Source organism: Nicotiana tomentosiformis, chromosome 3, assembly GCF_000390325.3.
Source record: "Nicotiana tomentosiformis chromosome 3, ASM39032v3, whole genome shotgun sequence".
Lineage (NCBI taxonomy): Eukaryota > Viridiplantae > Streptophyta > Magnoliopsida > Solanales > Solanaceae > Nicotiana > Nicotiana tomentosiformis.
In genome coordinates, this window is record NC_090814.1 from 93,734,580 (window position 1) to 93,751,386 (window position 16,807).

The 16,807-nt window shown below is 39.2% G+C and overlaps 1 protein-coding gene across 7 annotated transcripts; it reads right to left on the reverse strand.

The window, feature by feature from the left end:
- Positions 1-964: 964 nt before the first annotated feature.
- LOC104085847 (uncharacterized) lies at positions 965-10,635 on the reverse strand. Of its 7 annotated transcripts, XR_011414845.1 has the most exons (6): positions 9,939-10,307; positions 9,838-9,862; positions 3,635-3,872; positions 3,299-3,415; positions 2,781-3,197; positions 965-1,156 (listed from the first exon to the last, which is right to left on the reverse strand). XR_011414845.1 is itself a non-coding variant. In XM_070197272.1 (4 exons), the coding sequence occupies exons 1-3, from the start codon at positions 7,876-7,878 to the stop codon at positions 2,814-2,816; spliced, it is 549 nt and encodes a 182-aa protein (XP_070053373.1). In that variant the 5' UTR covers positions 7,879-8,141; the 3' UTR covers positions 965-1,153; positions 2,781-2,813. The 7 variants fall into 7 exon arrangements, 4 of the variants coding, with proteins under 4 accessions (XP_070053373.1, XP_070053372.1, XP_070053374.1 ...); XR_011414843.1 differs by having other exon boundaries at positions 9,838-10,306; XR_011414844.1 differs by having other exon boundaries at positions 3,695-3,872; positions 9,838-10,303.
- Positions 10,636-16,807: the final 6,172 nt, after the last annotated feature.

A 16,807-nucleotide genomic window follows, 5' to 3' on the forward strand; every position in this document is an offset into this window, starting at 1 on the left:
CTCCGAGTTTTCCGAGCTCGGAGAAAAAAAAAAAACAAGGAGAAGCTTGGCTCGTAAGCCAAAGGAAAGTTACAGCTCTTGAATTCCTGACTCGAACTCGCTTTACCAACTCAGGGATGAGCCCGAGGAGGATGATCTTTTTGTGGCCTGTGAGCCGTCCGTCCCCGAGAAGTGGGTGGGAACCGAGGGGGAAATAACAGAGGCTAATCCCCCTCAGGTTTATAATGCTGGTGCAGAAGCGATGGCCGAGACTTCTCAAGAATCTGGCTCCGCCCCGCCCTATGTTATATAGACTTCGGGGTCACCTTAGTTTATGGAGTTCATGTTCGATGAATTCCGAGCGACCACTATAAGAAAACAGCCTTATAGCGGTGACAAAAGCCGCTACAAAATACCTGAAGGTCGCAGCTACATGTTATCAGTGGCGACATTTGTGTTGCTACAAGCAAAACTGAAACTGAAAGGTATTTGTGGCAACATCAAAGGTCGCCACTAAAAGCGCATATTTTGCGGCGACATAGTTGCCACAAAAGGTAAAAAATCTCACTACAAAAGTGGTTCCACAAGAATAAAAGTTTAGCTGGGTCGCCACTGCTATTCATCTTTAGCGGCGACTAAGATAGGTGCTAAAATATTTTTGTAGTGGCAAGTTAATGTCGCCACTATAAATGACTGTTAGTAGCGACTCGTGTCGCTACAATATAATAAATCATAAAAGACATAATAAATTTCTGTAGCGACTAAAGTCTCTACAAAAGAAATAAACTAATAGTGGAAAATTTAACAATAGAACAATTACTAATATTTTGTGACAAAATAATGTCGCCACTAAAACCTATCTTCTCAAAAACTATATAATGACTAAAATTATATATATTTCCGGTAGGAACCAAATTCTCTAAATTTAATGACTGTATATTCACATCAATTGACTACCAATATTATTTAAAAAATACCAAAATAATTTCTCAAACTGAATATTATAAATATTTTCATTACTAAAAAATCAATTACATAATACTACACGACACTTCATTGTGCATTGTAATTGTACGCATATACATATCCCAAAAAGATAAAATATTAAATGCCTTGTAATTGCTCCTTGGTCGACACCATCCTTGAACGATACCATTGTTTATGTGCCTTGTCCCTGCTAAAAGAAACAATATATATATATATATATATATATATATATATATATATATATATATATATGAGATTTTTTATATCAAAAAACATGCATAGAAAAACTACAAGGATAACAAAAGGGGGTCTAAACGCTGTAGCCTGTAGGTATTGTCTAAATGTATATAATGAGAATCTTATTATGCATATAAATTTCAATATTAACCTTCTCCATGCCTGCCTTTTGCAGTTTTGCTAGATCAGCTCCGTGTTTTCCCTTTTAAACTTCTATTTTAGTCGTTGACAGAGGAAGGAAGGGGGAAGGTGAGGTAGGAGGCTGGTGGAGAGAAATGGACAGGTATAAGCGTTGTAGCCTGTAGGTATTGTAGGAGATTGAGTATAAAAGGGAGACCACTAAATTAAGATCAATTTTTACCTGGTGGAAAGAATGCAAAAGGTGGTCACAATTGATCACTACTAACAAAATAAAAGTTAAAACTTTTCATCTATTCATAAGAACTAGATGTGCAGAGAACCATCTCAAAGGTAAGAATCTCTGGTCTAATATTTCAGTAGTCTAACTTGGTGGCACTACCAGATAACATAGGACCCAAAACAGAGCAGAGTTATCCTTCTCCACCAGTACATTGTTTATGAAAGCGATTCAAACGACATGAATGAACCAGCTATTTTTAAGGTGGCCTATTGAACATGTATTGGTTTTGGTTCAAAATGGTAAAGCCATTGCACAGAAATCCAGAGAAAATAACCTAAGCACAAATAAGAAATGAAATATAACAAACAAAACAAAATTACATCCTAAGATTAATCAAGAAATGTCGGCTGACCTTCGCTTGCAAAAGAAAAAGATTATGCTAAGTGTAAAATGAAGTACCGACACAGATAAAATTAAATACATTGCACCTGGAAGAACGTTGAATATAGAACAAAAATATCATCATTAGCAGACCGTCTAGGAAAAAATATATCAACACTCAGATCTTTAGGTGAAAATTTATATTCAGTAAATATAGTTAAGTGATGGAAGTGGCAGTAAAAGACACATGGTATGTATTCATTTACTTGATGTGAATACTAAGTTAGGATAAGAAGGGGTCCTTTGCACATCTGTACAGAAACACTTTACCAGTGTGAATTTTTAGTTCGAGTCACTGAAATTTGATCTCTTTTTAATCCTAAATGTAGCAACAATTGTGTAAGAGACTCACTAACTAGTATAAATTGTCATTAATCAACACAAGAAGAAATCACACAAGAACCAACTAAACAGCAGCAGCAGCCCACACAACTAAGATTTTCAAAGAAACAGCAGCAGCAGCCCCTGAAGCAGCTAAGGTACATATTTCACATAAACTAAGGTTTGCAAAAATTCAGATTTCACATAAACAAAAAAATAACCCAATAGTCTACTATCAACTAAGCCCCTGAAGCCCACACAACGAAGGTTTTCAAAAATCTAGATTTCACATAAACAAAAAATAGCCCAATAGTCTATTATCAAGAGGATGAAAGTTAAAGAAGGCGAAGTTGATAAGAAGATAGGGAGCAAGTGACAGAAGAATTGTCCAGAATGAAGGAAGAAGAAATGCCGAGAAGGAAGAAGAATTGTTAAGAAGCAGCGGGGCAAGTACTTGTTGTAGCATTCTGGTCATCAAACTAGCAAATTATTCATGCATCCTCTTGTCCACTTTTAGATAGATCCTCTTGTCTACTTCTTCATTTGCGTGTTCACGTTCCTCTACCAACTTCCTTTGAAACTTAAGTTCCATATTTCTTTGCAACTGAGCAGCCATTCGTTCACGTTCTTCTTGCAACTTTCTATCCATCTCAACTTGCATCTCTTGAAGCATAATTTCCATAGTGGAAGACACGCTGGACTCTATGTTTGCCTGTTGCATGTTACTCTTTTTAGGAGGCTTCTTTCCGTATCCTTTTCCGCGAACATAGCCTGTTCTCTCACCAAGAACGGTGGATAAAATCTCATCTCTAGTCATTGGATGCTCGATCTCTTCAGATTGTTGCTGAGCGACAACTTCTTGGAGTTGACCCTGCATTTATGCATAATCATTTACATCAAAACATAATAAAATATATCGAATGTAACTTACAGAAATAGAAATATAATAAGTTTATGATTTTAGATAATTACATGAATTTGTTGGGATTGTGAATCCACCCACACCAGTTCTCCTCTATCATCCTTGCGTGTATGCTGGATCTCCCAAACTTTATCTGGTGTGTCTATTTCTCCAGTAATAGGATTTCTCTGCAATATAATTTCGGAGAAAACATATATAAGCAAATACATAAATATGTAAATAACTAAGAAGCATATGTGATAGTAGGGGACTAAATATATTTTTACCATAGATTCCTCTACTTCTGCAAAAGACCTTGTACCACAAGTATGCTTAGTTATTTGCTTTTTTCTATTTCTTTTGTTCCTTTCACTTACAACTTGTAAGTAAACAGATTAATAAATCACCTTTCAAAGATGTGAATGGTGCCCTTTGGTTGGCAGAATCTTCAGGTATTAAGTTAGTACCTTAAAATTCTGACTTCCAAAATATTGTATTAGGTATTTTCAGTCCTCAAGCTCAACATCTTTAGGTCGATGAGACAATCTTTCTTCATTAGTTTTGTACTTAGAGTACAACTTGCCGAGTCGAGCTTTCCATGCTCTAAAAAGTCTTTGCATAGTGCTAATTGCAAAGGCTTGAAACCTGCAGCCTGCTGTAAACATAAAAGTTATCCTGACAATAAATGTAATATTATATTCGATATCCTAACCACATAAATAAACAACAAAAAGCCAAGAAATTTTGATGAAAAAGCAGCAGGTTCGTTCAAAGATGAAAGGTACAGCAGGCTATTTTGGTTGATTAATTCAGTGGGGCAATTTAACAAGAATCCTATGGAATGACAAGTTTAACAAGGGCACAACCCAAACAAGGACATCACTGCCTATCATAGGCAGTGTGGTATAATCCAGCTAGAACTGAAGCTAAATTCACAACAGAATACAGAGATTAAACAAAAAGCAAAAAGTGAAAGAAAAAAAGAGAAAACACAGCTTTTCACTAAACAATTGATTAAACAAGCAAGATCCTATAACTTCAAGAACTGGTTCCCTTAAATTCTGATGCACAAAGAAAAGAACTTTCTTAACCCCTTCAACAATAGAAGAGAATTCAAGAAATAAACTTCAAATTCAACAACAACAACAACAACAACAACAACAACAACAACAACCCAGTAAAATCTCACTAATGGGGTCTGGGGAGGGTAGTGTGTACGCAGACCTTACCCCTACCCCAAAGAAGTAGAGAGGTTGTTTCCGAAAGACCCTCGGCTCAAAAAAAACAAAGGACAAAAGGACAAAAAGGAAGACAATATTAGTATCACAACAACACTCATAGGATAAATAGGAACACCATGAAATCCAGAAGAAAGATACAAAGCAAAGGGAGATAATATTAGTAAATATTAGTATCGCCATAACAATCATAAGAAAAATAGGAACACCGTAAAATCTAGAGGAAAGATGCAAAGCAAAAGCGATAGCTAGTAAATAGGACATGCACTAAAAAGCGAAATAGTAAGCCACAACATTGCCACTAGCTATCTTAGACAAAAACCCTGAATGGCTAGTCCCACAATGGTACGAAGTAAGGCACGACTCAACTACCTCCTAACCTACAACCCTAATACTCGACCTCCACATCTTCCTATCAAGTGTCATGTCCTCAGAAATCTGGAGCCTCGCCATATCCTGCCTGATCACCTCTCCCCAATACTTCTTAGGTCGCCCTCTACCTCTTCTCGTGCCCTCCGCAACCAGCTGCTCACACCTCCGTACCGGAGCATCTGGGCTTCTCCTCTGAATATGTCCGAACCATCTAAGCCTCGCTTCCCGCATCTTGTCATCAATGGGAGCCACATGCACCTTCTCCCGAATATCATCATTCCTAATCTTATCTATCCTAGTGTGTCTGCACATCCACCGCAACATCCTCATATGTGATACTTTCATCTTCTGGATATGTGAGTTCTTAACGGGCCAACACTCAACCCCATACATCATGGCCGGTCTAACCACCGCTTTATAAAACTTACCTTTGATTATCGGTGGCACTCTCTTATCACACAAGACTCCAGATGCTAACCTCCACTTTATCCATCCTATCCCAATACGGTGTGTGATATGCTCGTCGATTCCCCCCCTCCCCCTGGATAACCGAACCAAGTTACTTGAAGCTGCCTCTACTCGGGATGACCTGCGAATCAAGCCTCACATTCACGCCCACTTCCCCTGGCTCAGCGCTGAACTTACACTCTAGGTATTCCGTCTTCGTCTTGCTCAGCTTGAAACCCTTAGACTGAAGTGCCTGTCTCCAAACCTCCAGCCTCTCGTTAACACCGACTCGCGACTCACCAATCAGAACTATGTCATTGGTGAATAGCATGCACCATGGTACATCCCCTTGAATATGGTTTGTTAACGCGTCCATCACCAGGGTGAATAAGAACGGACTGAGCGCAGAACCTTTGTGTAACCCCATTACAACCGGAAATTGCTTAGAGTCGCCTCCTACTGTCCTAACCCGAGTCTTAGCCCCATCATACATGTCCTTAATTGCCATAATGTAGGGAACCGACACACATTTCTCCTCCAGGCATCTCTAGAGAATTTCTCTAGGAACCTTGTCATACGTTTTCTCTAGGTCAATAAACACCATGTGCAGATCCTTCTTCCTCTCTCTGTATAGTTCCACCAACCTTCTAACAAGGTGTATAGCTTCTGTAGTTGAACGACCCGGTATGAACCCGAACTGGTTGTCGGATACAGACACTATCATCCTCACCCTCGCTTCAACCACCCTCTCCCACACTTTCATGGTATGACTCAGTAATTTGATACCCCTATAATTATTATAACTCTGGATATCACCTTTATTCTTATACAATGGAACCACCGTACTCCACCTCCACTCATCCGGCATCCTCTTCCCCTTAAAAATAATATTAAACAACCTAGTCAACCACTTCAAACCTGCTCTCCCCATACATTTTCAAAATTTTATCGGAATCTCGTCTGGACCGGTCGCTCTGCCCCTACTCATCTTATGCATAGCTCCCATGACCTCCTCAACCTCGATACGCCTGCAGTACCCAAAGTCACGGTGACTCTCGGAATGCTTCAATTTGCCTAGCACAATATCCCGATCCCTTTCTTCATTCAAAAGTTTATGAAAGTAAGTCTGTCATCTCCTCTTAATATGGGCATCTTCCATCAATACTCTACCATCTTCGTCCTTGATGCATCTCACTTGGTCCAAATCCCGAGCCTTCCTCTCTCTCAACTTGGCCAGCCGGAATAACTTCTTCTCCCCACTTTTTTCCCCAATTCCTTGTACATACAACCATAACCCGCAGTCTTAGCCTCTGTGACTGCCAGCTTAGCCTCCTTCTTAGCTTCCTTATACCTCTCCATGCACACTCGCCTCTCCTCCTCACTTATGCTCCCCACTAACTTCAGGTACGTCGCATTCTTTGCTTCCACTTTACCTTGAACCACTTCATTCCACCACCAGTCTCCTTTGTGCCTACCAGAGACGCCCTTCGAGACCCCTAACACCTCTCTCGCAGCCTCCCTAATACAGTCTGTTGTCGCTGACCACATAGTGCTCGCGTCACCACTACTCCTCCAAGCTCCCAAAGCCGACAACCGCCCCTCCAACGCTTGGGCTTTATCCTTAGTTAAGGCTCCCCACCTGATTCTCGGTCTTCCTCGAGTAGACCTTTTCCTCCTCTTCAACATAATACCAACATCCATCACCAAGAGCCTATACTGCGTCGCGAGTATCTCATCCGGAATCACCTTACAATCCTTGCACAACCCTCTATCACACCTCCTGAGGAGAAGATAGTCAATCTGGGTCTTCGCCACCGCATTTTGAAAAGTAACCAAATGCCCTTCCCTCTTCCGAAAGTCAGAGTTTGCAATCACCAACCCAAAAGCCTTACCGAGGGTTGAAGAGGAGGAACAAAATAAACTTCAAATTCAATGAACAAAATTAAAGTTACCCAATTTCAGAATTTGCACTCAAAAGCAACACAAGATTAAAACTAATAGCAAAACTCCACAAAAAAAAAACGTTTCAGAAATTGAGAAATGCAGATAAAGAGAAACTTTCTTGAAAACTTCAAAAAGGTAGAAAACAAATCTCAAACTAACTTAACTGGAAATCTCCAATCACTATACAATAGAAAAACTCTAATAGCAAAATTAGCAAATTCCCACATGGCTACTTCATTAATATGGCTACTTGAAAGTAATTTATTACCTTGACCTTTAACCACATTGCTTCTCCGTCTTTCAGAACTATTTTTTACCAATTTCCATCTTGGAATGAGATAGTGCTCCTCATGATCAAACCACAGTAATTAACAATATCTCTAGCTCTAGAACCTACTGCTCTATCGATGTCATATGGAATCATAATTTTGATTTTGCCACCATACTTAGTTTTTATATCTAAACTTTTAGATTTGTATTTTCCTCTTCCTCTTTTCTTACTGCTGGAAGAAACTGCAAAGTAAAGGGATATTGTTGTTAATTAGTAGTTCTGCACAGTTAGTAAAAATAATTTCATAAAACACCAAAAACAGAAAATTAACTTGCACAATTGTCAGCCTCTGGAGAGCGATGCACAGTTTTTGGTTCATTTCGTGATGATTGTGTTTCTAAAGAAGGTCTTAAAAGAGAGTTACTAGATACTTGTCCGGTCTGTAAAAGTCCTTGACCCGGGTTACATGATTCTCCTGTCTCTACAGATGCACCAGATACTCGTCCAGTCTGTATGCGTGGCTGAGACGTCGCTCCAAAATTGCCACGTCCTTGAAAACTTTCACGACCACAGCTCGTCCTGCCTCTTCCACTTTTTCCTCGTCCAGTTCCTTTCATTTTTTGTAACATCATATTAAAAGAAAATGATTTATCAGACTAGAGAAAATATTAATTCAAATAGCAGAGAATTAAAATCAATTAATTGATGAAATGTTGGAGTAAAGCACTAATTTTATTTCACCATTGATTCTGTTACTTCACCACGATTCTGTTATGAAATGTTGGAGTAAAGCACTAATACGGAGAACTTTTCAAAATAATAAGATGTATACATAAAGCTACAAGCATCACAAACTAATTTTATTGTAAGTCTAATAAGGACAAACATACAGAGAACTTTCAAAAATAAGATATAGACATAAAGCTTCAAGCACCAAGAACTAATTTCACTATTAGTCTAATATGGACATAAATACAGAGAATTTTTAAAATACGATGTAACATCTATATCATCAGTCTTTTGCTTCTTAGTCTTCAAAAGGATGTATCGGTGTCCTTCCCATCATCATCATCATCAAATAACTCTTCTTCGCTATCTTCACTCTCTGATATTTCTATATGATTGTCACTAATGAAATCATCTTCCTCATTATGCATATTGTTTTGAGCTGGCGTACTTATATGATCGTAGTTAATACTTTGTGATTCAACATTATCCCTATGTAGAGACACCTCAACAATATTTTCTTGGTCATTGGTATACGAAGTATTAAATTCAGTTTTCTCTTGTTGATAGACTTCTTCATTCAGTAATTCTTCATCTTCAATTTCTACACAATTATCTTCATTATCAGGCATTTTAAAAAGGTCGCGAGAATTTGTATTCACAACAACAAGCCAATCATTATCGACCATATCGTCCAAGTAAAAGACTTGTTCCGACTAAGATGCCAACACAAATGGCTTATTTGTATTCAAGGCACACTGAGTATTCACACTTGTGAAGCCATATTTGTCTATCTTATATCCTCTTCCTAAGCGAGCCACATCCCACCAATGACACTTGAATAAATAAATGTTTCTGTTTCCCACATAAGATAACTCATAAATGTCCTCTAATACACCATAATACTCCTTATTAGAGTCTGAATCATCTCCTCTCACAAGAACACCACTATTCTGCGTTTTTCTTCTCAATGCAAGCTCTTTTGTATGGACTCTAAATCCATACACCATAAATGTTGAATATCGATGTACTAATGGTGTAGGACCGACGACTAAGCTTATGAGCTCATCATTTGCGTGTCCTTATGAAGATAGTAGAAATATCTACAAAGACGAACAACATTGTTATGACCAATAACATAATGGGATGATTAAACTAATATCAATATTATTTATTAAGTAGATACCTATACGTGCACGAAACCAACCAAGAAACTCATTTTTATGAGCTCTCATTGAACTTTGGCCTTCAATCTCTCTTGTATATTCCCTACATTGTAAGTTAGTTAATATAAATGGGGTTCGGATTATTTCAGTGTGAAACTATCTTGGAGTTAATAAGAGACTTACTCCATGAAATGCGAAATCTCTTCACAATTTTGAAGCACATACATACATGCTTGTTTAAATTCATCATGAGATAGCCTGATGTCTTCTGAAGCACCTTTTGTTTGACCACTTTTTTTAAAGATAGACATCACATCATGTGACACAAATCCATCGTTATTCCTAGTTGGTTTATTAAACTTGGTTGAGATATTCTTCAAGTATCGTGAGCAAAATGTGAGGCTTTCCTCTGCCAAATAACCTTCTGGACGATTTTTGTTGTGAACATATGACTTAAGTGTTCGCAAATACCTATATAAAATAACTCATTAATATAATATATGTCATTCTAAAACTATAGCATCGAAATTATTAAATAATAAATTACCTCTCTATAGGATACATATTCCGATATTGAGCTGGTCCACCAAGCTTTGCCTCACTTGGCAAGTGAATGGGCAAATGAACCATGACATCAAAGAACGCCGGAGGGAAAACAAGTTGAAGTTTGTTCAAAATAATAGGAATTTCTGCCTCTAGGATATCAAGATCTTCAATCGTCAAGCACTTGGAGTATATATTCTTGAAAAATTTTCCTAAGGCTATAATTGGATCACACACTTCCTTGGGTAGCAAACCACGTATAACTACTAGAAAAATGTCTTGCAACAATACATGATGATCATGATATTTCAATCCGTGTATCTTTTTTTCCTGTACATTGACACACTTTGAAATGTTTGAGAAAAATACATCAGGAACCTTCAGATTAGCTAAGAAACTACATACCTTCAGCTTCTTTTCCGAGGACAATGCATAGCACGCTGCCGGTAACAAAATATTATTCCCATCCTCAATTGGATGCAACCTTTGTCTGATTCCAAGGTCCATAAAGTCATATCTACTTTTCAATGTATCTTTTGTCTTTTCAACCATATTCATGATAGTTGATATAATATTGTCGGACATATTTCTTTCGATGTGATGCACATCAAGGTTATGTCGTAACATAAGACTCTTCCAATAAGACAATTGACAAAAGATACTTTTCTTCTTCCAATTGTAAGCATTTCTATGAATATCACGCTTTCTCTTTTGTCCTTGCACAAGTGCTTCATCACTTGTTAAAGGTTTAGGTGCAACTCCCATTTCAACTTTCCCATAAAATAACGTCCTACTTCTCTGCCATGGATGGTCCATGGGAAGGAAGCGACGATGACCCATATAACACAACTTACTACGCAAGGATGTCGATTGTGTATCTTTATGGCAATAAGGGCATGCAAGCTTGCCTTTGGTTAACCATCCTGAAAGATTCCCATATGCAGAAAAGTCATTAATCGTCCACATGATAGCCACGCGCATCAGATAATTAGATTTTGAGTGAGCACCATACGTCTCCACCCCGTCCCATAATTCCTTCAACTCTTCAATCATTGGTTGTAAGTATACATCTATATCATTTCCTAGTTACTTTGGTCCTGGAATAAGAAGAGTCATTATGAAATACATATTTTTCATGCAATCCCATGGTGGCAAATTATATGTAGCTAGTACGACTGGCTAAATACTTTGATTAGAACTCATGTTCCCATAAGGTTGTAACCCGTCACTTGCTAACCCTAATCGAACATTTCTTAACTCAGCTGAAAAGGTGGGATGTCGTGCATTGAAGGATTTCCATGCCATTGAGTCAGACGGATGTCGCAAGACACCATCATCGATATTTTTCTCCTTATGCCACCTCATCTTTTTAGCTGTCTCTCTTGCCATGTACAATCTTTACATCCTTGGTTTGATTGAAAAATGTCGCAAGCTTTTATAAGCTACTTTCTTGCCTCTATGTTCTTCGGACTTCCATCTAGACTTACCACACTTAGGACATGATTGGACATTGGCATAACAACGCCAGTTTAAAATACAATCATTTTGACATGCATCTATTTTAGTGTACCCAAGCCTAGGTCACAAAGAACTTTCTTTGCTTCATAGAAAGAATTTGGCACAAATGACCCCTCGGGAGGAACATCTTTAAAGAAGCTCAACAGTGCATCCATTGATTTGTTACTCCAATGGTTAAGGCACTTCAAGTGAAGTAGCTTAACAATAAAAGACAACTCCGAGACTCTTTTACAACTAGGATAAAGTTCTGTCTTAGCATCTTTCAACAATTTATAGAACTTTGTTGCACGTAAATTTGGATCTTCATTGTCCTCTAAATTATTGTTACTATCCTCTACATTCGTATATCCATAAGCATCGTAAATTATTTCGGCAATATTATCCTCTTCAATACTATCATCTTCTGCTTCATCACTAACTACGACATTAGAAGTTTCAACTCTAACTAACACTTCCCCATGCAAGTCCCACACTTTATAAGAATCCCAGAAACCTTTCCTCAATAAGTCTCCTCTTACACCAATTTTTAGCTTGAACACGGTATTCATACACCCTTTACAAGGACACTGAATCATAGTGTTCACTGTTGGTTGACTTAATGCCCAATTAAAAAAGTTGTCTACTAGACCGGATGGAAGATTTTGTTGATACGTTGCCCCAAAACCGCTCCGACCGCCACATCACTTGCGTCACACATGAGCTCAAAAGGCAGGCTCCAATCTGGTGCGGTGATAATAGGAGTAGTAGTCAATTTGAACTTGAGCAATTCAAATGCCTTCATGCAATCCTCGTTGAAATGGAATATGGCATCCTTCTCCAAAAGCTTACACAAGGGGTTCACCACTTTGGAAAAATTGTTGATGAAATGGTGATAGAACCCCGCATGACCCAAGAAGCTCCTCACTCCCTTCACAGATGTAGGGGTGGGAGTTTAGAAATCACCTCTATTTTGGCCTTGTCGACCTCAATATCATTCTTTGAAATCTTTTGGCCAAGGACAATCCTTCCTCGACCATGAAGCGACACTTCTCCCAATTGAGTACCAAGTTTGTCTCCTCACATCTTGCCAAGACCTTATCCAAGTTTTTCAAGCAATCATCAAAGAAATTCCCAACCACAGAAAAATCATCCATGAAGACCTCAAGAAAATCCTCCACCATGTCGGTGAAGATAGCCATCATATACCGTTGAAAAGTCATCGGTGCATTGCATAACCCAAATGACATCCGCAAGAATGCGAAAGTACCATAGGTACATGTGAAAGTAGTTTTCTCTTGGTCCTCCGGAGCAATAAGAATTTGATTGTAGCCGGAATATCCATCAAGGAAACAATAGAAAGCACGGCCGCCCAACCTATCAAGCATTTGATCAAGGAATGGAAGTGGGAAATGATCTTTCCTTGTGACTTTGTTTAGCTTGCGATAGTCCATACACACTCTCTACCTGGTCACTGTTCTTGTACGAATCAACTCGTTCTTGTCATTGGTGACCACAATCATTCCCTCTTTCTTTGGGACACATTGCACCGGAGAGGTCCACGAACTATTGGAAATGGGGTAAACAACCCCGGCATCCAACCACTTTATGATCTTCTTCTTCACCACCTCTTTCATTGCTTCATTTAGTATTTTTTGATGTTCAACGGAGCGTTTGCCATTCTCCTCCAAAATAATCTTTTGCATGCAAAAGGTGAGGCTTATACCCCGAATATCTGACAATGTCCATCTGATAGCTTTCTTCCTCTTTTGTAGCACCGCCAAAGTAGAGTCTACATGCACGTTAGTCAAACAAGAGAAAAGAATAACCGGTAAAGTAGAACACGGGTCAAGGAATTCATACCTGAGATGTGGAGGCAATGGCTTTAACTTCAAAGTGGGAGGCTCCTCGATTGAGGTGTTTATTGGAGGAGTCTTTCAGTTTTCAAGATCTAAGGACAATTTGCGGGGTTCATAAGTGTACGACCCCATTCCTTGCAATGCATTCACGCATTTCACATAGCCATCATTATCATGATTAAGCAATACGGCCTCCAAAGTATCATCGACCTTCATCATGGCACTAGCATCATCAACAATCACCTCGGTCACTAGGCCCACAAACAAACAAACTTCATTGCTATTCAGTTGCCTCATAGATTTGCACACATAGAAAACCACATTTTCATCACCCACTCGGAAGGTGAGCTCGCCGGCTTCTACATCAACAAGTTCCTTCCTCGTAGCAAGGAAAGGTCTACCCAAAATAATAGGCACCTCATAGTCCACTTCACAATCAAGAATCACAAAGTATGCCGGGAGGATGAACTTATCAACTCGAACCAACACATCATCAATAATACCCAATAGTCTCTTCATAGTACGATCCGCCATTTGTAGCCTCAAAGAGGTGGGTCTTGGTTTCCCAATCCCTAACATTTTCAAAAACGAGTAGGGCATCAAGTTGAAACTCGCCCCTAGATCACAAAGAGCTTTGGCAAAGTTGGCGCATCCAATGGTGCAAGGGATTGTGAAAGCGTTGGGATCTTCCAATTTAGGAGCCACTAAGTGCACAATTGCGCTCACTTGATGTGTCATCTTTATAGTCTCACAATTCATCGACCTCTTCATTGTCACCAAATCCTTCATGAACTTTGCATATTCGGGCATTTGCACCAAAGCCTCAACCAATGGCATATTAATAGATAAGCTCTTCATCATGTCAATGAACTTTTGAATTGGTTCTCGCCATTTTTCTTGGCAAGCCTTTGAGGGTATGGAGGAGGAGGCCTTGGCATTGGTGCCTTAGCCTTTGGCACTACCGGTTCTGGTATGTCAACAATGTGTTCCCTAGACGGGTTCACTTCTTCTTGAGTCTCCTCCACATTTTCATCAATATCAATTCTCCCTTCATCATTTTCTTGCACCACACTATTTGGAATCTCATCTTCTTGAATCACTTATTCATCATCCACAATTGTTTTTTGACTTGAGGTGGTTTCATCCCCATATTTTCCACTCCTTGTAGTCACGGCCATGGCATGTCCCGTGTTGTTCCCACCCTTTGGGTTCACCACCGTATCACTTGATAGTGCCCCCTTAGGACGAGTGTTTAAAGCTTGCGAGATTTGTCCCAATTGAACTTCCAAATTGCGAATTGAAGTGTTGTGAGAAGCTAGTTAGGCATCGGAGTCGGCATTCTTCTCCATCATTTGTTTAAACATATTCTCAATTCGCCCCATCTCATTGTTGGAAGAGCTAGGACCATGGGAAGGATAAGGAGGCAGGTTGCTTGGTTGTTAATACATCGGGGGACTTTGAAAACCCGACCCCCGATTCCATTGATTATTGTTCCATCCCCCTTGATTGTTGCCTCCCCAATATCCTTAACTATCGCCACTCAAATTGCTTTGGTTGTTTTGATTGTTCCAATTCCCTTGATTGTTTTGACCATTCCAATGACCTTGGTTGTTTTGATTGTTCCAATTCCCTTGATTACCTTGAGATTGTCATTGTTGTTGATTAGGGCCTTGAGAGTTATCTCTTTGCCTTAGAAGTTGTTCACATATTGTACTTCCTCCTCTTGATCATTGTAAGATTCATCTTGGTCAAACCCACTATCTTCTTGCACATATTATTCCGTATGGTGTTGTACTTGTTGACCTTTTTGCCTTCACTTGTTCACTATCATATTTACTCTTTCCATTGTATTTACTTGCTTAGGACCTTGAACTTATTAAAGTTGAGCTTTGGCTAGTCGATTCATTGTGGTGGTCAACTCGGCAATTGCTTGCCCATGATCATGTAATTCTTTATGTAGGTGAATCACATTTGGATCACCTTGAGGAACATTTTCTCTACTTTTCCATGCCGATGAAGTATCCTCAATTTCATCTAAGATCTCACAAGCTTCGACATATGGTGTTGTCATGAAATTTTCACTGGCAAGTTGGTTGACCACGCATTGATTGGTAGTATTGATCCCTCTATAGAAAGTTTGTTGAATCATAGCCTCAGTCATGTCATTGTTCGGGTACTTTTTTACCATAGTTCGGTACCTCTCCCATATCTCATGCAAAGGTTCATTGGGTTCTTGTTTGAATGCTAGAATTTCGTCTCTAAGAGTAGCCATATGCCCGGGGGAAAAGAACTTGGCAATAAATTTCTCCGCCAATTTATCCCATGTATGGATGGAATGGTTTGGCAACCTTTCTAACCAATCCAAAGCTTTCCCCCGTAGTGAAAAAGGAAATAGCCTCAACCTTAAAGCATCCTCAGAGACCTTTGTCTATTTACTCCCCCAGCAAGTATCCACAAATCCTTTTAAGTGTTTATATGCATTTTGATACGGAGCCCCGGTGAAGAATCCCCGTTGAAGAATCCCCGTTGATCTAGCAATGTGAGCATAACATTTATGATTTAAAAGTTGCCCGCCCTATTGCGGGGTGGGACTATGGCACATGCATACCCTTCATTCGACAACACCCGGTGTGGAGCCGCTCTTGGTGGAGGTGGGGGTGGAACGGTAATGTTGTCTTGAGGCAGTCAGCCTCGTCTATTTGCTTGAGGTTCAGGAAAAACCTCTTCAATTTGGTCATCTTCCACGTCCACATCCCCCAAAGGCATGTTTTCGAGATGATCATTGTTGTTGAGAGCCATTATTTCACCTACAATTATTTCACTTAGTAACACGGAAGGAAAAGAAGACAAGTCACACACAAAACCAAATATATAGCTAAATCCGTCTTTTATGCTCCCCGACAACGGCGCCAAAAATTGATCTCGCCTAAATCACACCTCAATTTGGGGTTGTGAAGTGGTTGATTGCAATAATAATACCCAACTAGGAGTCGGGATCGAATCCACAGAGAGCGTAGATGGGATTAGGTATATACTCGGACTAAGCACGTAAAGTGTATAAGATGCACTTCCACAAATTGTATTTTGATTCTACTTCTAAATTATGCTACGGTTTGCAAATGTAAAGCTAGAGAATAATATTTTTTTGGTGTTGTTTTTCAAGTATGTAAAAGATCTAGGGCTGTGACTTCCACCTAGGTGTTTGCCTAACTGGTTGTGGGCTTTAGAGTGGGTTTTGTTGGTTGGGGTGTATTATGGCAATCAACACACAATTATCCACTCAATACCTCTCGGTAATAGAGTGGTTTTGCCCAATTTTGCTTTCTCAAGTCCAAATGGATAATGCACAAAACAGTTGATAGATGCTCAAGTCGGGTTTTACTATCTCTAGATTCAACCATTTAATTGGGACTATCAATTTCTTGTTAGCCAAGTTTTCCTAGACTAAGTCTCTCTTTCTCAAGTAGAGACTAAGTCAAATAGGCTTGAATCAATGTTTGCAACCATTATTCTACAAGTA